At 40.2% G+C, this 27,563-nt stretch overlaps 1 protein-coding gene across 2 annotated transcripts in view; it reads left to right on the top strand.

Moving 5' to 3' along the window:
• VPS41 (VPS41 subunit of HOPS complex) overlaps nt 1-27,563 on the top strand; it is a 170,888-nt gene that overhangs the window by 33,110 nt on the left and 110,215 nt on the right. For both annotated transcript variants that reach the window (XM_008703510.2, XM_008703509.2), the window contains exon 4: nt 5,390-5,467. In XM_008703510.2, the coding sequence (XP_008701732.1) occupies nt 5,390-5,467 (78 nt within the window). The remainder of the gene's footprint in view (nt 1-5,389; nt 5,468-27,563) is intronic.

Here is a 27,563-nt window from a genome sequence, read left to right as displayed (position 1 = left end):
TTTACCAGAAACCCCCTCCTTTGGGGCACCTCTGGTTAGGCTGTACCACCGTCTACCCCTTCCCATTGTCACCATCTTCCTGCTCCCATGGCTGTCAGGTCCCAAATTCCTCTTCACTTTGCTTCACTCACTGAAGACTGGCCTTGCCGTCTTTCTTGCAGACCTTTATACCTCTGCCTTTTCTCATCTCCCCAGCAGTAAGGCCACATCTGGATGGCGTCCGTTCCTGGAACTTGAGGATCTTTCAGTGCACTCTCTGGTGACCCTTTTTAATCCTTTAAGCCTTTGTGTTAATTTTCCTACTAACCCTGTTCTCTGTGATTTTAGGGAGCTCTGGTCTTGAATCTGTTCTTTGTTTAATTTCTTGTCTCTGTTAGGTGGTTAACTAGCCTCACTTTCTACCAGTGTCTTCAGTTCCTTTACGTCCCTGTCCTTTGTTGTGCCCCTCAGGCCACTACAAACGCTCTTGTTGATTTGTTCTTCGGCAGCTCCTTTAGTCCTTAGCTTGTCTTCTCAGCCACTATCCCTTCACTCTGAGGATGCCGCTTCTGTATCATTCAGAAAATCGAATCCCTCAGGCATGATGAGCCTCGGCCCGTGATCCCTTTCCCAGCCCATCTGGATCCACACCCATCCTTCCCCACAGGAGGCTTTCTTCCTCCCATTCAGAGGTCTTTTTGTCCACTGTTGTTCTGCATCACATCTCACGCCCCGCCCCCAGTGATGCTAACCCTAGCCCCGCGTCACCACGAATCTCTTCCTGTGTCTGTAGATTTGCTCATCTTGGATATTGCATAGATATGGAATCATACACTGTTTGGTTTCTGGTGTTTGGCTTCTTCACTTAGCGTAGTGTAATGCTTTTGAGGTTCACCTGTGACGTAGCCTAGATCAGTACTTTACTCCTTTTTGTTGCCTAATAGTATTCCGTTGTATGGACATACCACATTTTGTCTGTCCGTTCACCAGTGGACAGACATTTTGCTGCTTTCAAAAGTGTAGGTCTCACCTTTCTTCTACACAAAAGCTTTGAGAGAAGCTTTCTTAAAGCCTTTTTATCATGGCACCATTCCTTTATTATTCTCTTGATCACTTCTGCGATTCCCTTCTGGCTCTTTCACTTTCTCCTTCCCTCCACCTTTCCCTCATGTGTTGGTTTTCCCAGGATTTGCTCCATTATCCACATTTCTGTTTAGTTTGTACTTTTCTTGATTTTAAATGTAATTCCTATGACCACCTGCACACTGACTCCTCCCCAGGGTAGTGTGCCACTTTATCCAGACGCCTCTTAAACAGTTCTTCCTTTTGTTCTTTTTGTACCTGAAACTCAGCACACCCATATGAATGCATCTTCTTTTCCCTCTCTAATCCTCATCGGTTTGTGTTCTGTATCCCATTTGGTGGCATCACAGTCTCTTTTGTCACCTAAGCCAAAGCTGACTCTTCTTTGCTTCCACCCAGTCATTCCTAAGTCCTGATGATTTTTGCACTTCCCCTGCCTGCACTCACAGACCTCTCATTTTTCTACTTTAAAGCACTCTGCCACCTGGTTGCCAGGATGATCTGTTGAAAATACAGCTTTAAAACCCTTGTGCGATTTTCACCATCTGCTCCATAAAGTCTAAGCTCCTTACTGTGGTGTGTGAGGCCCCCTAAGATCTTGGCCTCTCCTGCAGTTGGCTTTATGTCTTCCCACTTTGGCCTGCATGGTTGGTGTTCTGGTAGCAACACTTGGTTGTTTTTACTCACAGTGTCCCTTCTGCCTGGATTCTGCCCCATCCCACCTGCTTAAGCCCACTCCCATCCTGAGCTCTTGTCTTTCAGCTCAGGCACTTGTCGTTTCTCCCGGAACTAACATACACCTTGCCAGCCAGTCCACTTTCCTGCAGATTTGCTTTCACTCTGGTCCATCCACAGCACTCCTTTCTATTAAAGTCATCTTCTAGAAATTCAGATCTGACCATGTAATCCTCCCTAGAATTCTTGATTGGTTTCCTGATATTTCGTGATTTGGACACCGTCTCCCACACCCTTTTCCTCTCCCAACCTTCCAGACTCACCACTTGTCTCTTCCCCTGGGCACAAACTGGATGCTCCTGCCATATATAACCACTTGTAGTTTCTTGACTTTGTCCTGCCTTTTATGTGACTCCATGCCTTTGAACAAGTTGTATCCCATCTGCCTAAAATGGTCTTTGCTACAAGCCTGTCCCATCTGCCTCACTGTCTACTGTCTCACTCCTCCTTCAGAGTTAAGCGTAGCCGACATCAGCCATGTTCTATAGGGTCTTAGAGATGCTGCCATTTTAAGCATACTCTTTAATTTAAATTTAATTAATCAGTCTTTTAAATCTCTCTCCTTTATTATGCTGTCAGCCTGCTTATTATCTACGCATATGTTGGTTGAACCTATGAACGGATAAAATGGAGAACACAGTTTGCCTGCCCGGAGATCAAACTTTATTAACTCCAGAATTAAACCAACTCGGTCAAGGAGCCTTCTGACAGTGGGAACTGTAATCAGTGCTGACTTTTAGAACACACACTCTTAATCTGATGCCCATGTTTCTATTTATGAGGCTTCTAATCCAATTGAGAGTATTTTGACTCTTAATTCAGGCCCTTGCTCTGCCACCGATGGACCGTTTCCAGGGAAGTCATATCAACGCCCAGGACCTAGTTTCTTATGTGTAAAGGCACTCCCTGATCTAATGTTTTGAATACTATAAAACACTGTGAGGAACATAGATGATACTATACAGCTGATCACATAGGAAATGTACTGCTTCTTGTTTCCTTCATGGTGTTCAGGGCTTGTCACTTGTTCTGCTTGTTTACTTACAGAAAGTCCCCTCGTTCAAAGTAGAAGGCTTTATGCCAGGGGATGGGATGGGTCAGAAGGATTGGATATCCATCTGGTGGTTTGTAAAAGGAGTCAAGTTTCTGTAATTAAACATGAAGGGGGCTAATTAAATTATGCTTATTCTTTGCCCATCCTGGATTTTAAGTGTTGTCGGGTTAAAAAAAAATTTAATAGTTACAAAAGCTCAAGGCTTTTATGGCGTGAAAGAGTCTCATTGAAAGGATTTGAATATACTTTTGTGATTTATGGTCAATTTTGCATTTTTTGTTGTATTTTTGAGCAATCAAAAGCATTCGCAACTGAAAGTATGACTCATCAATAATTTCAGTAATTAAATAAATTTTCTAAGACCTGTACAGTTGTTTCATCAAACTTGGGTGTTATTTTGTTTGTTTTTTTAAGAGCAGTGAAGTTATTTATTTCTAAAAGGCAGCAGCAACAATTTAATCCAAATGATGAAATATTTTAGTAAGCAAAAGGTAGCTCGTCATAGAAACCACTGCATTTTTTTGGCGGTGGGGGGGGGCGGTACAGAGGGAAGGAGAGAATCTTAAGCAGTCTCCACTCCCAGCGCGTGGATCTCACATCCCTGAAATTATGACTTGAGCTGAAATCAAGAGTTGGACACTTAACCAAGCTACCTGGGCGCCCTGAAACCACTGGATTTTTATTCAGAAGTAGTTACAGTTTCAGGTTGAAACTATAAAATCAAAATAATTATTTGATGTTTTCTTTCCATCTTAAATATTAAATGAACTAGTAATTTTGAAAAAGGAAAAAGGGAAGGAATTCGTGTTTGGGTACTCTGCATAGAACCTTTAAAACTTTTGATAAAACAAAGTATTGTTGGAAGTTCAAGAAAGGCCTTCACAGAGGCGTTGGAGAATCAACCAGGACTGAAGCACTTTTAAGATCCAAGCCCCTTTACTTTTTTAACAAACTGAATACAGTATTTATGAGGAGAACCAATACTGTCGAATACTCGGGGTGCGGCAAGCTTTTTAAGACTCATTGTTTTATCACAGTCTCAGAAAGAGGCCGAGTATTTGTTTTTAGTTAGTATTATGCAGGTTTTTTTTTTTTTTAATTCAAATATTATCAGAGTCACTGTGGCAAAAAAAAATTAAAACCCCCTGAGCCATCTGAGTCCTCTGTTTCTGATTAGAATGTTCTTCTGCTTTGGAAGCAACGTCCCGGTTTGGTTTAAATATTCAGACTAATTTCCCCCTAGAATTACCTCTTACCCCTTCCTTTGCGGGGCCCAGGCATCCCGTTTCCAGCAGGCTTGCTGTCTGGCCCGGGTAAGTAATCGGCATGGCACGCGGTGCATTCAGGCAGGCCTGTGCGCTGGAATCGTCATACCTAGTTATGTCTGCACACCTGATGTTTTATTAACCAGTATTGATTTTTTTACCCGGGGGACTTTTTTCTTCCTGAAAAAAGGCAACCTTGCAGGAGTGAAAGGCATTGCAGGGGATGAATTTCTAATGAACCCCCTTCTTTCCCTTTTTGTGACTTCTCTTTAATGTAGCTTCGTATTTTAAGTGCCTGAACTGAAATTTCATTTTAAGCAATTCCATTTCGATAAAATCCTTTTAAATCTTGACTTTCTGTGAGGTTATTTTTATAAAGATTGTGCTGCTTGGCTGAAACGCTTAGTAGTGCCTGTAAATTTGAGCATTTCATTATAGGTTGCAATGAAGCATGCTCACATGCAATGACATACATAGAATTTGGAACTGTTTGAGTAATGCTGAAAAGAGTAAAAAGGAAGAAAAATCTCATGTCATATTTCAGGTAGTCCTAAAGTTTCTTCATGTTTGTTTAGGGTTAGTTCAAAGAATTAAAGGAACAGTGGGAGATAGGAACTATTTCATATCATAAAATTCGAATATGTAGCTCAGCAGTTATTTTGTGACAGAAAAGCTTTTTTTTTTTTGCATTGGAATATAAACATTTGCACTCAGTATTACACATTAACTTTTATAGAGGCATCTAAATGCTAACTGATAATATAAATACTTTGAGCTTTTGCATCTCTCAGTATGACTTAGATTTTCCTTTCTAAAAAAAAAAAAATCACACTTTGTCGTTTGTGCATGTGTATATATTTGTTAAACTTAAATGATAGCACAGATTTACACATTTGCCATAAATTAAGGGGGGGTTCAGTCATTCCCTTCTGACTTTGAGCTCAACTGTAGGTTGGTCGTGCTGTCCCAGCTGCACTGGGATCTGCGGCCTCAGCCCATCAAGCATTGTGTACCGACCGCATACACACCGTTGGTTGTCAGCAGATGACGGTCCTCATGAGTCATTCTGACAGCCAGCTTGCCCTCTCACAATAAAGTAGGCCCTGCTCTGTTGTTTCCCTGAAGCTGGAAACAAGCCTTCTCCAAGGAGTGCCTATCTTCCAAGGCATTACGCATCACTTACACATTCAGAGTCTTGACTTTGAAAATGGTTTAATTACTAAGTGTGTATTAATGGTACATTAATAAACTGACCCCTCTGTTCTTCTTGCAGTTTTTGGCACTGGGCACCCATTATGGCAAGGTTTATTTACTTGATGTCCAGGGGAACATCACTCAGAAGTTTGATGTAGTAAGTATACAGTATAAAATAATGTACGAACTAGACTTGGTGCTGAAAATCTATGCTTTACAATATTAGCTTTAGCAGTTTGTTGTATTAATCTAAAGAAAGAGCCTTTATCAATTAAATCAGAGTGCTTAGAATGTAACTGAATTTTATAGTATATGCTAAAAGTTATAAAGGTGAACGTAAAACGAAAGAGGTCTATAAATATATAGGCATATATACACACACATATTTCATATTTTGACTTTGTATCTTTATATATACACCCCATGTAAATATTTATTTTTATAAATCTGTTGAATTGTAATTCTTTAGTTAATTATAGTCATCCATTTGACTTTAAAGGGAGCATTTAAAATACTTCTATATGTGTTCTTTTAAAATTAGAGCAGTGTGGAATACCTAGGTGAATTGTTATTAAAAGAAAAAGTACTGCTTTTATTAGTGAATACTGGTCCTCATTTACATACAGGGGAAGTTGTGAAATCCTTAAAGTGTGAAGCCCCCTCATTTGGTCATTTGTAAGTACGTACCCCACCATATTCTCTAGATGCCAGATGTAACTGAAGATTGATCACCTTGCTGGTTCAGTTTCTCTCTTCTAAATATAGAAAGCTAATATTTTATATGAATGTTTTGATGCTTGGATTCTTCGGGGATTGAAAGTGAAGAATTAGCCTTTTTAATTTTTTAATTGTGATTTGGAATCATTGAGGATGAAGGAAATGTGGAATTTGAAGCTTGGTTTTGGTGTTTAAGATGTTCCTTGACGGTTTCAGGAGCGTCCATGGTTGCATGCATGTGAACATTCGGGGTGAATAGGGTGCTCATTTTAGGGGGCAGGTATTATTTTTTCAAAGACAGCATCAGCACTTGTTGAAAGATCTATCATAAGGTATTGGTGTCGTTTATAAAGGAGACCACAGTTTCTGAAGTTGGCACATTGTGTATGAAAGGAATAGGTTGCTTCGTGTTACTTAAACTGAACCACTGAATGTCGACAGAATCTTGGGAACAGTCCAGGAAGGGACTTACGCACACGAATCATACTCATACATCAGGCAGATCGTGGGTTCTTGCTTTGCTTCAGCATCTTTCAGACAAGAGGAAAATATGTTGGACCCTCCATCTACGTCCTGGACACCCATCTTGGTGACTTAAACGTTTGTTCTTTCCGTTGCCATCCATTCAAATGTGTAGCTGATGCTGGGAAGAGCTCTTTCTCGTGGTGTTACCTGTAGCTCCTCACCATTAAAAGGAAACCAAAAACAAACGGAACAAAAAACAACAAAGAGAAACAACCCAATAAAATCTCACCTGTCTGGTCTCTTGAACTTCCTGTTCCAGGTAGAGGATTATGTGACACTCTGCTTGTAAAGAAGTCTTTTAAATACTGTGTAGAAATTGCACTGCTTCATTGCTGATGGTCACGGGCCTACGTGCTGGGTCCATTGCCAAAAGAGAAGCCAAGAAAAATGTTGTAGCAGTTTATTCATGTGTTTGTTCATTCCTTCATTCATTCAGTCTTTGTGTCTACACAGTGTAAGCCCTCCCTTACATCCTTTCTGATGTCAGTTTTATTTCAAGTATATCCCATATCCTCTTTCAGGTAACTTATGGTATCATCCCCCCTAAATTTGCTCACACTTTTTTTCCTTTGTTGTTGTTTTTTTTTTTCTTTCAGCCTGCCCATGTGACATCGTCAAAAATGAAGTTCTCTAGAACCTCAAAAACCTGCCCCCTTTTACTGTTCCCCCCCCCCAGCAGGAGAGGAAGATGGTTTGATGGTATTTTGTTTATTTTATCAAGGAATTTGATAGTGTTCTATGGAAAAGTTTTTCAGGAGACCCTAGCTTCTTCATGAACATTACCGTATTAGGCACATGACTTTCAGGTGACAAGTTTCATATTGTCCTCTTTTGAAAGGAGCCTTAGTCTACAGCTTCTCATCTCCGAGTTTTTTCCTCTATTATTTTATTTTCCTGTTTCTGATGGTGTGATTGCTCTGTGGGGCTCTGTATCACTCCTTTTAGAAAACGATTCTGCCAATTCTAAAAATACTATCATGACTTGAATTTGCTGCTTTTCTTTGAATTTGCTGCTTTTCTTTGGATGTAATGGTTGCCATTTTAATCCAAAACTTTACTCTTCATCAGAAATGCAGTGAGAGTATTTTTAAAAATTAATGAATAAACACTTCTGACTTTAGTTTTCACTTCTAAGTGGGAATAATTTAAACAAATTAAAATTAGGTAATATAATAATAGCTTACGTTTGCACAGTGTTTATTTCCTCAAGCAATAGCTCTTCACCCCATTCACTGCATTTATAGTTTTGATTGTGGTAGTTTTGTTTGGGGGAGGGGGCATGGAGGAAGCCTTAACAAAGTTTCCCAGGGGATTCTGCTATTTGAGCTGGGATGGAATCATTGCACTAGAGGCTGTCTGACTTCACTTTAAATACATATGAGGTAAAAGAAATAACCAAACAAATCATTCTGCATTTTGAAGAAAGATATTTGTTTTCCCATTAATATTTCAGGAGAAATACTGTGTGGCCTGCAGTTCCACTTGTAGGTATATATTCAGGACCGATGAGTGCAGTGTTTATGTCCACACACACACACACACACACACACACACACCATATATAGAAGAGTGTTACAGTTAGATTAATTCATAATAGCTCCAAACTAGAAATGACCCAAATATTCATCATTCGTAGGATGGATAAGTAAATTGTGGTATATTCTGAGCAATTAAGAACAGACTGTCTAACATCCCCAAAGGCAAGAGAAACAAAAGATAAAATGAATTTATGGGACTTTCAAGATTAAAAGTTTCTGCACAGCCAAGGAAACAGTCAGAAAAACTAAGAGGCAGCCCATGGAATGGGAGAATATATTTGCAAATGACACTACAGATAAAGGACTGGTATCCAAGATCTACAAAGAACTTCTCAAACTCAATACACGAGAAACAAATACATCAAAAAATGGGCAGAAGATATGAACAGACACTTTTCCAATGAAGACATACAAATGGCTAACAGGCACATGAAAAAATGTTCAAAATCATTAGCCATCAAGGAAATTCAAATCAAAACCACACTGAGATACCACCTTACGCCAGTTAGAATGGCAAAAATAGACAAGGCAAGAAACAACAATTGTTGGAGAGGATGTGGAGAAAGGGGATCCCTCCTACATTGTTGGTGGGAATGAAAGTTGGTACAGCCACAACAGATGACTGGATTAAGAAGTTGTGGTCCATATATACAATGGAATATTACTCAGCTATCAGAAAGAACGAGTTCTCAACATTTGCTACAACATGGACGGCACTGGAGGAGATAATGCTAAGTGAAATAAGTCAAGCAGAGAAAGACAACTATCATATGATCTCTCTCCTCTATGGAACATAAGAACTAGGATGATCGGTAGGGGAAGAAAGGGATAAAGAAAGGGGGGGTAATCAGAAGGGGGAATGAAACATGAGAGACTATGGACTCTGAGAAACAAACTGAGGGCTTCAGAGGGGAGGGGGGTGGGGGAATGGGATAGACCGGTGATGGGTAGTAAGGAGGGCACATATTGCATGGTGCACTGGGTGTTATACACAACTAATGAATCATCGAGCCTTACATCGGAAACCGGGGATGTACTGTATGGTGACTAACATAATATAATAAAAAATCATTAAAAAAAAAAAAAAGAACAGACTGTCTATACACGTGATAACATAGATGAATTTCCCAGTTTAACATTCAGCCAAAGAAGCCAGACACAAATGTGTACATGTTGTATGATTCCTTTTATATGATGGTCAGGGAAAGGTGAAACTAAACTCTGGTGATAGAAGTCAGATATTATTTGACCTGGGAGAGAGCACAGGAAAATCTTCTGGTGTGCTGATAATATTCTCTATCATAATGGCTTCACACACACACACACACACACACACACACACACAGGTAAAAATCACTGAACTGTAAATTTGAGATTTGTGGTCTTTAGTCTGTTTTATACCTCAGTAACACACATATACACATATAGAAGTACCTGTACACTTGTATGTATCTTTGTCCTTGAGCAAAATTCAAAATTCAAATTATCCTTTGTCTGTTGAAGCAACCCTTTCTTCTCCTCACTTCTAAATACCCCCAAATTTGTTAAGTTGGTTTCCTGTTCAGGGATCTTTGTATGAATGGATCACACCGCTGAGATTATTCTTACACCTGTATATTCTTCTACGATTACATAAAAACGTAGAGAGGATTCCGTGTTACCCAGCCATCTGTGACTGTTGTTTTGTTGATTGAGAGTGAAAACCACTGAAATGATGCTTTATTTTGCATGTTGATATTCTTATTTTAGAATACTTAAAAGAATACTCAGATATGCTAATGTCTTAACCACGTATGTGTTTTTTAGAGGTTATTTCTAGATATGACTTTATGTTAATTCAGACTTAATTGATAAAGTTCAGTTCTCTTTAACTCACAGAATAAAGTGAAAGCACACCTAGCTTCTCATATAAAAGTGCTCAGGTTACTAAGAAAATTGCCTTTAATATAGATCAGGCCATATTCCCCTGAAAAATGGCTGTCTGAATACTTACACGGTATATAACATAGGACTTCAAAATTCTTAGGGGATCTCAAATACCTTCTACATTTCCACATGATATTTATGCCCATATAATGCCATTAAATCATTGTAGTTACTTTCTCTTTAATAGCATCCACTTTCCTTAAGCATATTAATTTAAGGCTTACTAATTAGGAATATTACTTGGAAGCAATGAGCAAATTATTTTGGAGCATTATTCCGTATGTTTTAAATCTTTGTTCTTTTAAGCGTGCTAGAGGGAGAACTCCACTGACCAAACATAAATTTCTGCTGTTTACCTTCATGTGTTTTTCTTCCTTTGCTTGAAATAGAAAATGATACGGCTTTGCTGTCACGGTGCCGTGGCAGGAGACATCAGATAAATACCTACAAAATGGATGGTTACAAAAGGAAAGGGATAAGAAAACAAAATGAAACAGAACAGGGGCTTATTGGGCATTTTGTATTAAGATAAATACCAATTTTTTCAACTAAATCTCTTAAGAGGTAGGTTCAGGATTCTTCTTGAACTCTAGATAGCAGAGTCTATTGATGTTTCTATTCCTGTTTTTTTGTTTGGGATTAAAGTAACATGCTGTATTTCTTACTGCTAATCTTTTGTACTTCCTCATGTTCATATGCTAATAAAGTCCCTGATCTCTATCAGAATTTAAGTAGCTTCACAGGACAGTATCTTAACATCCCTTCTGTTAGGGGGTCTCAGTTTCTGTTTATCTCCCACCGTCAGTCTAATCACTGTCTCTGAGAACACTGGATGGCTCCTTATGACTTTCCTGGTGGATCAGCACTCAAGATCCTGGTTGGTCATGTGGCCAAACCTACCTTTGTGATCTTCATGTTCGTTTCTTTCTCCTCCAGTCACCTGATCCACTCACCATTTCCTGAGGATTGCCTTGGACGGGCATGCTTGCTTCCAGGCTTTTCATCACATCTTTCTGGAGTGCCATTCTTCATTGGTTCCATTCTTTCTTTTGAGATTTGAACCTTAACTCCTACTTTTGGAAAGTAGCCTTTTATTCAGTAGTACTTATCAAGTATTTAACATATACTCAGCTTTTTCCTAGTTGCTCTGGGTAATTCAGAAAGTCATCAGAGTTTAGAAGCTGAGGAGACTTCGATTGTTCTGGATATAAAAGGTGCCAGGTAAGGAAGCCTGAAGGAAATCGGACTGGGGCCGCTGTGGTTCTGTACTCCCTGCCTCTGTACTCACCTGCTTTGTCTGCTTTGTTCTAGGCCTCCCTCACATACCTAGACATTCTGATCAGGTCATTTCTCCTACCTGAGTTTGGAAGATGTTTTTGTGACTGGTTCCTGGCCTATGAATGACCATGGTGTCATTTTTGTCTCTGGGCTTTGGGACTCAACCATCTTTTGGATTGCACTCCTGGCCTTCTGCTTTCTTTGGCTTAGAGGAATTCATCTCTAATACAGATCAGCTCCTCTTTCCTCTTTCCTGTGTATTGAGACATAAATGTTGTTTGCAGGATCATCTGTCTTTATTTCATGTTTCAGGGAAAAGAAATACTTATCTGCCCTCTCATCTCTTTGCTAATGTAATCCTGAAAACTTAGTGTTCCCGTAAGCTTCTTAGGCTGCATTTGTAATATTCACAAATGCCTTTTATCCTTCACATGATTTGCTCTCCTCCTCCTCGTGTTATTTCCACGTCTTGAACATGCAGTACTTTTGTTGAGATTATTTGCATCTGTCCTTCTCCCCATAGATTGTGAGCTTCCTGAGGGCAGTTTCTGTGTCTCATCTATCTCTGCATCCTTGGTGCTCAGCATAAAAACTGGTAGATAGTGAGGCGTTCATACAAGTTGGCTGAACTCTAATAGTTCCAAATCCGTGAAGTTCCTTGTGTCTGGACTGTTTTCCAGATAAGCAGGGTTTTACACCTACCTTTGCCACAGCTGCATTACTGTGTACATGATGGGAAATCAGACGGACAGGACCATTTCTTTGAGAGTAATACAGATAGCATGCGCTCGTTATTACCTTTAGGAGCCCTACTACTTTGTGCTCATTCATAATGTGGCCAGGATAATATTGACTGTTCATTAAAAGCTCTTGGAGCAGATCTAGAAAAACGTAAGCTGTCGTTGAACAAAGAAATTCTGCTCTCCTCCTGGTCTCATGGCACTTACTTATCAACCTGAAGTAAACCCCGTTTAGAGTATGCTCTACCGGATGTGGCATCATTACTTGGGAAGCATGGCATGTATCTTTTGATATTATCAAAGTGGTACATTGTTGGCTCAAATGTGTCAGTGTCTGTAATACCTGTCTTAAGACTGATTGACGGGTCTCAGATTCTTAGGTGTTGAAAGAATCTGTCTTTTATATTTGGACTCAGTATTTTGAGTGATAAGAAATGTGTCAAATGAGTTGAGAATTACTTAAGTGGGAATCATTCTAACTGATGCCAAGGAAAATCTCATTTCCAGGTTTCTGCGTTTTTGTATTAAATCATCTCCAGTTTGTGGATTATTTATAGGTATCTTGATAACTTTGGTAGCATCTATGCACAGAGGCAGCTAAGAAAACATTCAACTTTAAGAATGCTTCTCTCACTTAGAACAGTTAAAGTTTTATGTTTACAACATGTTGTAATAATAGGACTTCTTAGTGGTAACGCATTTGGGCAAAATACCCCTTAAATAGCTAAAATTTAAAGTATTTCTTCATTGAATGAAATCACCCTGGTACTCTACACATTTCAAAGTCAGAGTTGTAGTGATTTTAACTTTTTGGAACATGACTCTCAACTGGGTAGAGAGAGAACATGACTCCAAGACCGGGGCCTAGTGGAAAACCTGTGGACTCCATTCTGTAGTAGAGTGAATCCTCTGTCTGGTGCTTCTTTCTTTGGGAGTCAGGTGCCAGTCGCAAAGTGAGCACATTAAAAGGATTATAAACAACGTGGAGACTCAGGAGGTGTGATTAACTTTGCAAGTGGGAGAAAGTGAAAATTTGAGGTGAATCTTGACGGGTGAATGAGCATTTTTCGATTGTTGGATTGGGTCTGGACAGGGTGATGCATTCTTCATATGAAACAGGAATCTGGAAGGGCAAGGAACATTTATCACAGCCTTTCTATCTACCTGTGCATTTTGTTTTTCCGCTAGTGGCTTGAGAGTAGGGGAATGGAAAGGGAAAAATGGTGAGATGCAGTGAGAGAGACTTCTTCAGCAGGTTTGGCAGAAGGACCAAATGGGAAAGAAAGGGAATGTTTTCATGAGAGTGTCTTCATGGTTACTGGCTTTGGAGTTGAGTATTTAGGGAACTAAATGAAGCCATTAGAGTGATGGTAAATCAGATGTCATGGACCAGAAGGCAGGGGCTTTGATATATGGGCAACATATGAGTGTGTGTGTGTGTGTGGTTTGATAACAAATAACTTGAGATAGTGGTATATTACTTTTTCCTTAAACAAGCTCTGATTTCTGCTTGAACAGTTTTGTTTTATTAGCCTTCTCTAGAAATTATTTATTTGGCTAAAATTCCCAAGTATTTTTCATTTGATGGAATCATGATATACTGTGAAAATTGGGAACTGAAAATATATTTTTTTATCTCCCCACCTAAGACATGAGATTCTTCAAAAGCATTCTGTCCTTTGCTTGTTCAGTCCTTACTTTATACCTCTAGTGAGAGGGAATGTATCACTTCTAGGGGCAGCTATTGGGTCTTAACACTTTAGGTTTTGTTAGTTTAATTGACAGCAAGGAAAAAAAAATACTAAAACAAATTAAAATGGAAGAATATATACTACTAACAACCTTTTAGAATGGCTAAAATGACAAAGACTGACCATACCAGGTGTCAGTAAGCATGTGGAAAAACTGGAACTCGCCTACACTACTGGTGGAAGTGGAAAATGGTAGAACCATCCTGGGAAGGCAATGTGGCAGTTTTCAGAAACATTAAACATAGACCTACCCTGTAATCTAGCCCTTTTACCCTGAGGAAATGAAAGCACATGCTTGTGTAATGGCTTGCATACATGAATGTTCGCATCAGTTTTATTTTTTCATAGCTTCCAAGTGGAAACCATCTGTGTCCATCTGTGGGGGGATGGATAACCAGAATGTGGTATATCCATACAGTGGCTTACTACTTACCAGTAAAAAAGAATGAACTATTGATCATGCTACAATATGGATGAATCTCAGATCTGTCATGTTGAGTGAAAGAAGTCAGGCTGAAAAGCCTACCTATTGTATGGTTGCATTTATATAAAATGCTGGGAAGTGCCAACGAATCTGCAATGACGAAAAGCAGATCAGTGATTGCTTTGAGAGAGGCAGAGGGCTTATAAAGTGGCATAAGGAAACTTTCAGGGCTGTTAGATATATTTATTATATTGATTTTGGGGAAGGTTTCATATGTGCATATATATGCCAGGACTTACCAAATTTGTACTTGAAATATGTGCGGCTTATTGTATGTCAGTTGTATCTGAGTAAAGCGGTTAAAAAAATCATAGCTGTACAAAGGTAAGCTACAGAAAAAAATGGAATAATGTGTTCCAAGAGGTGATATTTACCCATCAAAATATTTATTATTTCCATTTATGTAAGCCCAAATTGTTGGGTATTTTTTAGGGTGTTTGACATTTATAACGGATACCCTGCAGAATGGGATCTAGATGATCTAATTGCTGGCTGCTTTGGCTTTTCCTTAAATTAGGAGTCAAAAGAAAAATACTGTCTTCTATAAATTTTTATATAACTTCCTTGTTCCCAACCAATGAAATATGGCTGGAGAAAATACCAAAAGTTTAGCTTCCATGAGAGGTGGAAGAATTTTACCAAGGTTATCAATATCTTTATCCTATTTTGGTCTGTTTTACGTAAGTAATATCTGCTCTGTATTGCATGTTCCTTTTCGGGAGGTGCACCACCTTTTATAGAAATGATAAAGTGACTGAGAGTGCAGCCACTGGGTAGGTAAGGATTCGTTTTCCGTTTCCGCGTAACACGGGCATTCCCTTTCAGGTGGGAAAAAATGGGCTTGTTTGAAATAATGAAACGAGCAGCTTCTGTGCTATGTATCTTGTTGGGGTGCATCTACCTAGTTAGTGGACAGTCTACCAGAGTTCTGTTAATTTTTTAGAAGAGTTTCATCTCAGAATTAAATGCCTTGTGAGGTAGTGAGGTATCTAAAAATCTAATTCTGTTATACTTTAGTGGAAAAAAATGAATACCTTAGGGCACTTTGGTTGCCCGGTGATGGAAACCCAATTCAGCCAGGATTAATCAACAGTGGGCAGTACTGGCTGCTGTTGTAAAGCAAGTTGCAGGGGGATGCCAAGCACGGATGTAGCCATCTGAGATGCCCCATACAGCACCCATCCCTGGGATAGGCTCTCTTCATCTAGTGGGCATCACAGCCCCTAGCCCAAGACTGATGGCAGGGCACTACCATCCTCATAAGCGAGACAGGACTCTGTCTTCAGTAACTCTGGCAAAAACCTGCCAGGAAGGGCTTTGATGGGCCTGGTTGGGTATATTCTACCCGAAGCAGTTGCTGCACGTGGTTACTAGGATACTCTGGACAGGCTTGATTAGGGGTAGGTGTTGGATGGGGGGAGGGAGGGAGCCCCACTCTTAACAGAATCAGTTTCCTAAAGTAGAAAGTTGGTCTGTTCCTGCCCAGAGCTGTCCAGGAGCCAACTTCCCAGTGTCTTATACACTTAACTGCACGATGCTCAATCTAGGAGTGATACTGGGGTGAGCATCCTCGCGTGGGCTGAGGAGTCTGGTGACTGAGTCTTTCCTTGAACACGTCTTTGAGGTGAAATCACTGGTTCAGACACCATGAACACTTCTAAGGTTTTGCATTTCAGTATACTTAGATGATACCGAATTGTATTCCCAGCAGCCCCGTATGAGACTACGTCATTGTATCCTGTTACCAGCATTAGCTGTTATCATTCAGAAATTCTCTGCCACTTAGATTTCTAGAAAATGGGAATTTATTGATTTACTTTGTATTTTTCTGGTTACTAATGAGGCTGTTTATTCTTTTGAGAATTGTTAGTTCATATACTTCGTCGGTATGCGTGTAAAGTTCTTAATTGATTTGTAATTTAAAAGTTCACTGTTTACAAGGAACAATAACAACATTGATCAGGGTGGATTGTGTGAAGGCTCAAAATCAGAAGTCACCAGCAAGTCAAATTTAACACTTGCCAATAAATCCTTCTATTAAATGAGGCACTGATGATTTGCTTTTAGGACGACATCCATTTTCACACTAAATTAATACTTTAAATCTGAACTTTATTGTTTTTGTTCATTCACTATTTTTGATTCCTTAAGTTCTATAAAAACTGTAATCATAGAGTGTTTGTAAATGTTAACCACATATTTTTGTTAAAATATTACTTCTACAATGAGCTCTTAGAGATCAATGAGGAAAACACAACCCAGAAAGAAACTGGACAAAGAGATGAACAGGAAGTTCTCAGACGGAGAACCCCAGATGTCTCCAAGAACCATGTGACAAGATGCCCAATTTCTCTAGATGGAGAATAGTCAGGAAAATGTGAAATTATCTCAACCATAAGATACCATTTCACACTTGTCAGTTTGGCAAAACATTTAAAAGTCTGATGAGGACCAGACACCAGACACTGGTGGCGGGCCAGGGAGTCAGGAGCTCTCTTCAGGTGGCAGAGTCCAGACACGTCTCCTTGTTGGAAGCGTGGCAGATGCCTTCTAGTCTGTGCTTTATCTTTTAATTCCACATTTGTGGTGTTTTCAGTTCAGAAACTTTTTATTTGAATATAGTAAATATATATTAATGTAATCACTTAGAGTTTGTATCTTTTATGTCTTCTGAGGGAAGAATATTTTGCCCTTACTAAGTCATAAAGATAGCCTCTGTATAAAGTTTTCCTTTTTACATTTAACTTTTCATTCCTCCTCGAGAAAAAAATCCTCACTGTTCTGCGAGGACAAGGATTTAGTCCTTGGCATCAAGACGAAGTCTGCAATTCTTGCCTTGCCAGGAAAAAAAAAAATTACACAAACTTTGCAACCCCCCCTGAACCTGCTGGTTTCCCATTTTCTTCCCCCTGCCCCACAGGCCTTGACTCGGTTGCGTTACTGGAAATGTAGCTAGCCCGGAACAAATGTGGGAAGAGAAGCCCTGACGGGACGGCTGGAGATGAAGGCGGACAGGGCAGTGATGCCCAACAGAAGGGAGGCCGGCCAGGTTCTGGAGTTGGCAGGATGTGGCCCTGAGGTGGGAGTTAGGCCGTGTGGCGCTGTGGCTGCCGGCCGGGCTTGGGCTCAGTCTCCCCTTACCCATGTTCATTAGTTCGGGCAGGTTCCTTAACCTCTCACTGTCTCTCTCCGTGAAATGTAGAGCATATCCCACCCCTGAGCAGTATGATTAATTTGAGGCTTATTTGAGATGCACGTGATATATTTACTGCAAGGCTCAGTATTACCTGTCATGAGGAACCAGATCAAGCCAAGCATCTGATTGCTGGCATTTGTGACCCTTCCTGAAAGAGAGCTGTAATTTTTTTTTTTTTAATTCATTGATAGGATTCTCTTTAACAGTGTTCATTGTGTATAGGACATGCAAAGTTAGAAGGGGGGAGAAAGGAAAGGGAAAAAAAAAAGGGCAGAAGGAAGAGAAACTTCCTCAGCATACTTACTTTTACAGACTGATTTTGTTGCTTGCTCTGTCCGATCCTTTGTTTATTTGGGGCGTGGGTCCCTTTTATAGCATGTCACAAAGAGGTTTATTTCTGTGGTGTTGTAGGAACAGGCTTACTTATGTAATGATGCTCTTTGAAATGTTCCCAGTGCAGATCTGGCGAGTTGACTTCAGGAATTTCTTTTTAGTGTAAGAGACATTGCAACTTTGTTTTACAAGGTGCTTCTTTTGGGAACTGTGGAGAGATGACAATCTACTTGGGAAATGGTTTAGTGGAGAATTGATAAAGCAGTGTTTTTACACTGGGGAGCATTATAACAATCTCTGGTGAAAGTACAGCTGCATTGATGAAATTTTAAATAGTCTTCATCTTGCATCTGAAAAATAAGGCATTTTCTATTTGATTAATAACTTGGTCTCCGTTAGTTAAACCATATATGCTGACCTTTTTAGAGAAGTGGGGTTTTTTCCCCTCAACCCGTGGAATCACAAAGCCTTTACTTTCTCAAATGTTGTTTTTAGGTTAATAAAATGCATTAGCATTGTTATTATTATTCAGTTATAAATGAAAGAAAAAGTAAGTAAGAACATCTTTACTCCTAACAGATTTTTCTTTAATCATTGGTGGTATCATTAATGTACATGTTGAGAATTATAAAAGATGATCTGTAGGCCCGGGTGAGATATTCATATTAGCCTTGCAGTCATCATGGATTCGCACTCTGTTGGGATTTCTGGACCTGCTTTTGGTGATGAAGTGTGTCCTTCAAGGTGTGGCATAGCTGATGCTTAGGGCTTGGACGGTCTGAGGGGTAGTCCTCTAAGACTTAATTTTAAAGAATAGTAATATTCTTGTTTCTTTCTTTGTTGTATGGTTGGGGGGATGACAATCCCATTTCTGTTGAATAACTTTTATAGAAAAAAAACTAACATACTCTAGGGCAATATTCTTTGTGGAAAAATGAATTCTTTTCCTGCAATTGTGGTGTTAGAACCCTGTAGGCTAGGAACTTTGGGGCCACCTGCAGAGGATACCTTATTCATGGTGTCCCCCTTCAGCCAAACTTACTTGGGTATTAAAACATCAGTATTTATTTCTGTGCTGAAGTATTATTTGAAATAATTTAGATGAGTTGGGTTGTGCAATGCATGGAGACATCTGTGTTGTGAATTACCTTCGGGACAGAAGGAACTGCTCTGCCTTTCTCTGCTGAGTCCTGGCTCCCTGGCCTAACTGCACTCGACTGCCCCCAGCAAGGTCCTCTCCTTGAATTAGACCATGTATCTTTTGGAAGTCCTTGTTTCTTTATCAGTGGGGTCGAGTGGACCAGACAAGGTATAGTCTCTTTTTGAATCTAAATACTATAGCCAAGAAAAAGCCCATCTTTGCCTTACTGCTAGGCTTTTCCATGCCCCTGCTGGATATCATGTCTTCAGAAGGCCCCGTCCTCTTCTCCTCCGGATTTACTTCCATCTCTGTGACGTTTATCCTCCATCATGTGCCTCCGTTACCTTACATATCCCCTAGATTCTTTTCGGAGCTTGTTCTTTCCTTTGCTCACTCTTTATATTGCCCCCACTCTTGGTCAAGTCTTTATTGAATCTCACCTGGGTTATTGCAGTGAAACCCGGCTGATCTCCCTGCCTCATGCCCCCCCACCCCCCCATCCATCCTTCACACAGCTGCCCAAGCAGTCTTCCCAGGGGAATGCTGGGATTTTGTTACTCCCCTCCCTGAAAACACTTGAGTGCCCCCTTGATGCCTGTGAAATAAAACAGAACTCCTCCCTGCAGCCCCCAGGCTTCCGCTGTCTCGGCGACAGGATTCCCCCTCATTGTGGCCTGAGCTGTATCCAGACTTTGGCTCTTGCTGCAATGTGCTTTCCTGTCTTTGCCTGTGGAAATGCTCTGGGTCTCACCTTCTTTGTGACAGCTTTCTTGATGGCCCCACACGGAAGAGTGCCTTTTTCATATTCATTCACTGATTGCTTCTTAGTCCTTCAGTCAACATTTTGTAAGTAGGTGCAGGGGATATAAAGAATGACAAAACACAGCCCCTGTTTTCAGGTAGAATAGGTTGTGGAGCTAGTCATATAAATAATGATCTGTAATATCATGTGTTAAATGATAAAATAGAATGTCACAAAGTGCTGGAATCCCAGACTCTGTACACAGACACCTGGAAGGCAGGCGTTGTTTGTCCGCTTTTTCTTTAATCTGCTTTGTATCGTGGAGGGTTTTTGATAATATCAGTTGCTCTTTTGTTAAATGCATTTATTAGTAAATTTCTCTTCTGCACTATTCCCTTGCAAGACCCTGATGACTTTGCATTTCTTTGGAGACTCTGCTTTCCTTTTTCTGTCACTTCCTTTGTGTCTGTGTCGGATACATGTGTAAGTAAGGATAATATTAACTCAGTTTAAGAACAGATCGTTTTCTGTCATACTTCACACATTATATTTCACCATTTTGAAACCTGTCAGTTGCATTTCTTTCCAGGTCATTTATGTATGTATGTATGTATGTATGTATGTAGCACACATGTATTCTTTTAACAGTGGTTTTCCGGCAAAACAGACTGTTTTTTTTTTACAGTGGCATCAGGAAACCCGGCACAGTGTCCGGTCTCGGGCCATTGCTCAGCAATTGTGGGGTGGATGCTAGAAAGAGAAACTTTGCTGGCTCCTTATGCTGTTGCTCGGATTGATTTCCGATTCAAGTTTTCCTCACTCAACTGCCAAAGGTAGTATTATAGACAACTCTCCAAGGCATCAGAGGGAGACTTTTCCAAAATGTCCACTCTGAATTGTTCAGCAAATGGGCATTTCAGGCTCTGGGGAAAATGAGCTCAGCCTGCAATTTGCCGTTCATCCGTCTCCCTGCAAAGGACGGCTGCAGGTTTGTAGTAGCCCCGGAAGGTCATGGTCTTAAATGTGAACAGCACTTCGTTGTTCTTCAAGCCTCATAAGGGCAAGGCCCACATTGACCGTGTTCACCCGGCATCCAGCACCATCCCTGGCATGTGAATGAAAGAGGACTAAATAAATACATAAATAAAAGTAGACCAAAAGCCTGACTTGGCCTTTGACTGAAGCAGGGTTTTAATCGGTGCCCAGGTTGTGGAGCCCTGTGTTGAGGACATGTCATGTGCAAGCCTGCTTCCTGCCAGTGTCTGCGGGGATGTGGCAGGCACAGGCAGAAGTTGACGTTGAACAAAAGGAAAACAGCTGTAGGAATCAGCAGTGTGCCGGCTTCTTAGGAGGCAATCCCTTCCAAATCCTCCCCGTGCTTTTAAAGGTTGTTAGGATTTAGAAGACGAACGTCCAGGTAATAAGTCTTCTGCAGGCAGGAAGGCCGTCCTGGGCTCCTGCCTCCATCAGGTTGTGCTGACCCAGCTGGTGCGGCAGCGGGGCGGGGAGGTCTGAGCCTCTCACCAGCCAGCCATGCCCGGGGACTGTGGGGCCTGGGCGCTGGCAGGGGCAGCAGTCTGGGCTCTGAGGAGTCAGAGGAGGTGGCAAATTCTGCTGTCCCTTTACCGCATGGAAGTCCCACCCGCTGTGCTCTTGTGGGGGAGGTGGTGAAAACTCTTGATTAGAGATGCTCTTCTTTTTTCTTAAGATTTTATTTATTTATTTGAGAGAGAGAAAGCAAGGGAGTGGGGATAGGAACGTGGAGAAGGAGAAGCAGACCCCGCTGTGAGTGTGGAGCCCGATGAGGGACTGGATCCCATGACCCCGAGATCATGCCCTGAGGCAGTATCAAGAGTCAGACGCTTAACTGTGACTGAGCCACCTAGGTGCCCCTAGAGGATACTCTTAAAAGGTCAGAGTATTTAGGAGTGTTTCAGTGGCTTGCAAAGACTGATTTATAAGCATTCTTATAAATGAAGACAATTTAAGCTCAAGTGTTAAAGCAGTCATGACACAATGAATGGACAGAATTCTTTTCTTTCCCAACAAGGTGACTCTTCCTAAGAACTTCTTTCCATTCTTCTCTTAGATGATTTTTACTTCTTTTAGATGAATTTTGAGACACCGGTTAGAGTTTAAATCATTTTCTAAGGATATTGATTTTCTAATAGGGTAATTGCAGTTTTTGATCATTAAAATACAAGTTAAATTTAAGTGGCAAATTAGAGATACTACATTTGTTTTTTCCTATCAAACAGTATTTTTGTGGAAGTTAATAGAGTATTTTTTAAGGCTATCGGGAGATGCAGACAATGTACCCTATCTTAAGGTGATCATTTTATATTTACTCAGTTTTGTAGCATCAGAAGAAAGCTTTGATAAACCATAAAGCTACTTGAAATAGTAGTTCAGTACACTGTGGTGTGGTATTGGGAGAGTATTTTGGACCTCTTGTATTAGAAACATAATGGACAGTACCTCAAATAGTAGACATGTAATTGTTTCACATTAAAATAACAAATATTTTAACTAAGTTATTTAAAATACTTTTCACTTAGAAATCAGCTTTGCTTATAAAATAGGTTAGTGCTTTATTTTTAAAATATGTGATTTTATTTTTTCAAGCTTTATTGCAATATAATTCATGTATAGTGTTGAGTTTAAGGTATACAGTGTCATGATCTGACACACACATGTATTTCAAAACATTTGTCACAGGCTAACTTTTGCCTCATGTGATTACCATTTGATGTTGTTGTTATAGTGGGAAGGTTAAGGCTCTTCTCTCATAGCAGCTTTCACATATAGGATACAGTATTGTTTACTGCAGTCACCATGCTGTACCTTAGATCTCCTGAACTTCCTCATCTTATAACTTCGTACCTTTGACCAACATCTCCCTATTTCCTCACCCACTCATCCCTGCACCCTCCATTTTACTCCGTTTCTAGGAATTGGATGTTTTCAGATTCCACATAAAAGTGAGATCATACTATTTGTCTTTTTCTGTCTGACTTGTTTCACTTAGCATCATGCCCTCAAGGTCCATCTGTGGTGTTGTAAATGGCAGGATTTTTTTATGGCTTAATAATTTTCCGTATATATGTGTGTGTGTGTGTGTGTGTATAGATATATATATGTATATATGTATATACGTGTGTGTGTGTGTGTGTGTGTGTGTATAGATATATATATGTATATATATATGAAATGTTATTATATATACACACATCACATTTTCTTTATCCATTCATCTGTCAGTGGACACTAAGGTTGTTCCCATATCTTGGCTGTTATGAATTCTGCAGTGAATGCAGGGGTACAGATCTCTTTGAGATCATAAATCATTTCCTTTGGATTTATACCCAGAAGCGAGATAGCTGGATCATATGGTAGTTCTAGTGTTGATTTTTTGAGGAATCCCCACGCTGTTGTCCATAGTAGCCGTACCAACTTACATTCCCACCAGCAATGCACGAGGGTTCCCTTTTCTCCGCGTTCTCGCCAGCATTCGTTAGCTCTTATGATAGCTTTCCTTACAGGTATGACGTGATAGCTCATCATGGTTTTGATTTGCATTTCCTTGGTAATTAATGATGTGGAGAACCTTTCCTGTACTTGTCAGCCATTGTTTGTCTTCTTTGGAGAAATGTCAGTTCAAGTCCTCTGCCCATTTTTTTTTTTTTTAAAGATTTTATTTATTTATTCGACAGAGATAGAGACAGCCAGCGAGAGAGGGAACACAAGCAGGGGGAGTGGGAGAGGAAGAAGCAGGCTCATAGCGGAAGAGCCTGATGTGGGGCTCGATCCCACAACGCTGGGATCACACCCTGAGCCGAAGGCAGACGCTCAACCGCTGTGCCACCCAGGCGCCCCATCTGCCCATTTTTAAATCAGATTGTTTTCTTGCTGTTGAGTTGTATGAACTCCTTGTATCTTTTGCATATTAGCCCCTGATCAGATACATGGTTTGCACATAGTGCCCTCCATTCCGTAGGTCGCCTTTTCACTTTGTTTATCGTTCCTCTGCTGTACAGAAGCTTTTTAGTTTGAAGTAGTTCTTCTTGTTGAGTTTTGATTTTGTTACCTGGGGCTTCTGGTGTCATGTCCAAAAAATCATTGCCAAGACTGTCAGGGAGCTTTCCCCCGGTGTTTTTTTTTTCTAGGAGTTCCATGGTTTTGTATCTTACCTTTAAGTTCTTAATCCATTTGGGGTTAATTTTTGTAAGTGATATAAGATACGGATCCAGTTTCATTATTTACATAGGAATATCCAATTTTCCCACCGTTTATTAAGGGAACTATCCTTCCACCATTGAGTATTCTTGAAATACTAGGTGACCATATATGCACGGGTTTATTTCTGGGCCCTTGATTCTGTTCCATTGCTTTTGGTGTCCGTGTTTATGTCAATCCCATACTGTTTTGATCAGTATAACTTTGTAATACAGTTTAAAATCAGCAAGTGTGATGCCTCAGCTTTTTCTTTCTTATGATTACTTTGGCTGTTTTAGTCTTGTGGTTTCATATAAATTTTAGGATGTTTTTTCCATTTCTGTGAAAAGGAATGTATTTTTGAAGGTATAAATTTATAATTGGTCAGTAGTTTGTAGAATAAAGAATACTTCAGCCACATTATCGTACAATATTTGAAACGTAACTCACATGTAGTTGTGCCTCCTTTCACCGCTGCTCCTGCCTTTTATTCAGAGTGGAAAATAATGACTTTGTAGCTTTTAAAATTGCCTAGTTATTTCTCAAGTTGGAATGAATTGCTACTAACAGAGCATTTTTCTTCCATCTGCAGAAACAGCAGCTTCTATTAAAAGCTGGATTATCACATCAAGAACCTCAAATTAACGTAGTTATTAAATCTTAGAGAGGTAGGATCATCTTCAAAACGTCACAAGAATACAGTTTTCTTGCATACTCATTCTAATGGTGGAATGCGTTGTCGTTAGTATCACGGGGAAGTGATTGCCAGATGTGGACCATCAGCTCTTCTTCAGCTATTCAAGCCCGATACTGAGTATTGAAGACCTGAGCTGAAATCGTAGAGCAACAGAGAAAATTTGAGAGTTTATAGCTAAAGGTTAGGTTGTTTTGGCCACAGAATAAGTCAGCGAGAAAATGAATGTTTGTTTTGCAGATGTGTAGAAACCCCTCAAGTAGGTGTAGTTTTCAGAGACTCCTTACCTCCAGCTGGAGGTCTTGCTCACCTCGGGGTGTATCATCAGGGGAGAGTAAAAGAAGCAGTAAAAAGAGCTTTTCCCAAGTATGAAAGAACAGGCGTTTGCTTTTCACACGTGTAATGTAAGTGCAGCTTGCTTGCTAAGTGTGACTAAAGAGCATGAAGCTGCCCGGGCAAGCATGTGGATGTTGGGATTGCTAACTAGTGGATCTCAGAGAACGAAAATGAAATCCGTCTTCTGTTTCTTATTCATTCTGCCCTGTGTCCATGGGGATACAGCATTTGTGAAGGAATCAATTATCCATTTGTTAGTCAGAGGAGCCTTACAAATTATACATTAGCAGATTGATTTCTTAGGTTCGCTGTTGGGGGACCGATAGCTTAAGGTGGGATGATGAGGAGTGTCGGGGGAAAAGAAGTGGCCACAAAGAACTCCATTAAAAGCAGCTTTCGAAATGACCGTGAATTTATTCCTAATTGAAGAGCTGACATAATCCATACTAAGTGTGTTTATTTCAGGCATTTTACATTAGGTAATTGATTATCACATGAGGTGTACATGCTGGTAATTTTGCCTTTTTCTTTAAATTTAAGGACTTGAGACCACCTGTAGTGGACTCGGGCTTAGAAGGTATGGGCCAGTCCTCACCCCTCCTGCTTACTCAGGCCTCTTTTTTTGTTCCATTAAGGAAACATTTTTGTATGTTCTATAGTGTCAGCTTGACATTATTGATTTTTGAACAAACTCACTTATATTGTCCAGAATTCCAAACATGTCTCCATTAGGAATAAAATTGTAGCTAATGGAAAATACAGCTGAGGCCATTTTTCTTGGGTCTTTTTTTCCTCGGGTCTCTTTTCTTGTTTACATCTACTCCAGTATCCCAGCTTTGCAGACACACCCCTAAATTCTATGTGTGAAACAGGCAATTAGGAAACTCCATATTGAAGAAAGACGGACTCCTGCCCTCCAGTTTCCCTCCTGTACCCTTTCTCTTTTTCCCGTTTATTTCAGGTATGCAGAAATAGCAGAAATGCGTAAGGCATTTCTGTGAGGAATGATTATAGATGCCAGACCTGCTACTTGTGCCGTTGACAGCTATAATGCTGAAATCCTGTTATTTATTTGTTCTTTATCAAATATTACAGAACTAGTAATAGAAACCGATGTGCATAGTGATGAGACTCAGTTGTCACTTTAGGTAAAAATGAGTGCCGCAGGTTCCCAGAGCAATGGCTTTAACAATCAAGATATATTTTGCTGTCGTTCTGGTTTTAAATTAAAGAACTGACTACATAATCATTTAAAAATATTTATCTTTGGATTACAAACAAGATAAATATATGTCATAGAAAATTAACAAAACGTAGAAAGGGACAGTCTAAACACTAACAGTATCTCAGCACCCAAATAAAACCAGTGCTAATATTTTAGAGTATCTACTTCCAGTCACATATCTTACGTACAAATACCTGTAAATACAGTTGTATTTATAAACACTGGGTGTTGTTTACTCAGAGCTAGCCAAATTGTGAGAGTTAAGGGCACAGTCTTCCAGAGTGAGTTTGCTGAAGACTTCTAATACCAGCACCAACTATAAGATCTGGGAAGTTCCCAGGTGCACTTTCACAACTGATAATTGTTAGAGGCCTCATAGAACTCACTGGAAGTTATTATACTAACAATTACAGTTGATTACAAGGAAAAGACACAGTCAAAATCAGCTAAAGGAAGAGACGCATAGGGCAGACCCTGGGATGCAAGATTCCATTGTCCTCATGGACATGTTACCCCCTGACATAAATGTGTGAGAACCAGGGAAGCTCCCATTGGTGTTCAGGATTTTTACTGGGGATCTGTTATGTGGGCATGATTGGTTGATGGTTTGTCCACATGGTTGAATTCAACTTCCAGGTTGGTTGATGTCTTGTGACTCAAAGCCCTGACCTGCAACCACGGGGTTAGTCTTTCTGGCATGGCCCACTGAAAGACTCTGAGGTCTTTTGCCTTTAACAAAGACATTCCTATCAGGATAGATTATCTCCCAGAAACCAAGGGCAAAGACCTGACTTCTCTTGGATAAAGTCAGATTCTTAATTTTTTAAAAAAAGATTTATTTATTTGAGAGAGAGGGTGGGAGAGTGCACACACATGTGTGCAGGGGGAGGGGCAGAAGGGGAGAGAAAGAATCTCAGGCAGACTTCCCAAAGAGCATGGAGCCTGACTCAGGGCTTGATTCCATGACCCCGAGACCATGACCTGAGCCAAAATCAAGAGTTGGACACTCAATCAACTGAGCCACCCAGGCACCCCAAAGTCAGATTCTTGATTACATATTACATTTTTTAAACTTAATTTTTTTTCTTTTAATTTTCACCATTTATATTCCTTGCTTTTAGAAATTTAGATAATTTCTATTTCTTAGTGTCTTACAAAAGAAACCTGCTGTGGAAAGCATCTTTGCAAAATGGTCTTTCTTTTGTTTTTTGTTTTTGTTTGTTATTTTAAAGATTTTATTTATTTATTACAGAGAGAGAACACGAGTGGGGGGGATGGGAGGGAGAGGCAGAGCAGAGAAGCAGACTCCTGGCTGATCAGTCAGCTCAGTGCAGGGCCCATTGATCCCAGGGCCCGATGGTCCCAGGATCTGGAGATTATGACCTGAGCCGAAGGCAGGCGCTTAACTGACT

Source organism: Ursus maritimus, unplaced genomic scaffold (genome assembly GCF_017311325.1).
Source record: "Ursus maritimus isolate PB19 unplaced genomic scaffold, ASM1731132v1 scaffold_3, whole genome shotgun sequence".
NCBI classification, from domain to species: Eukaryota; Metazoa; Chordata; class Mammalia; order Carnivora; family Ursidae; genus Ursus; species Ursus maritimus.
This window is presented reverse-complemented; position numbering and strand designations above follow the sequence as displayed.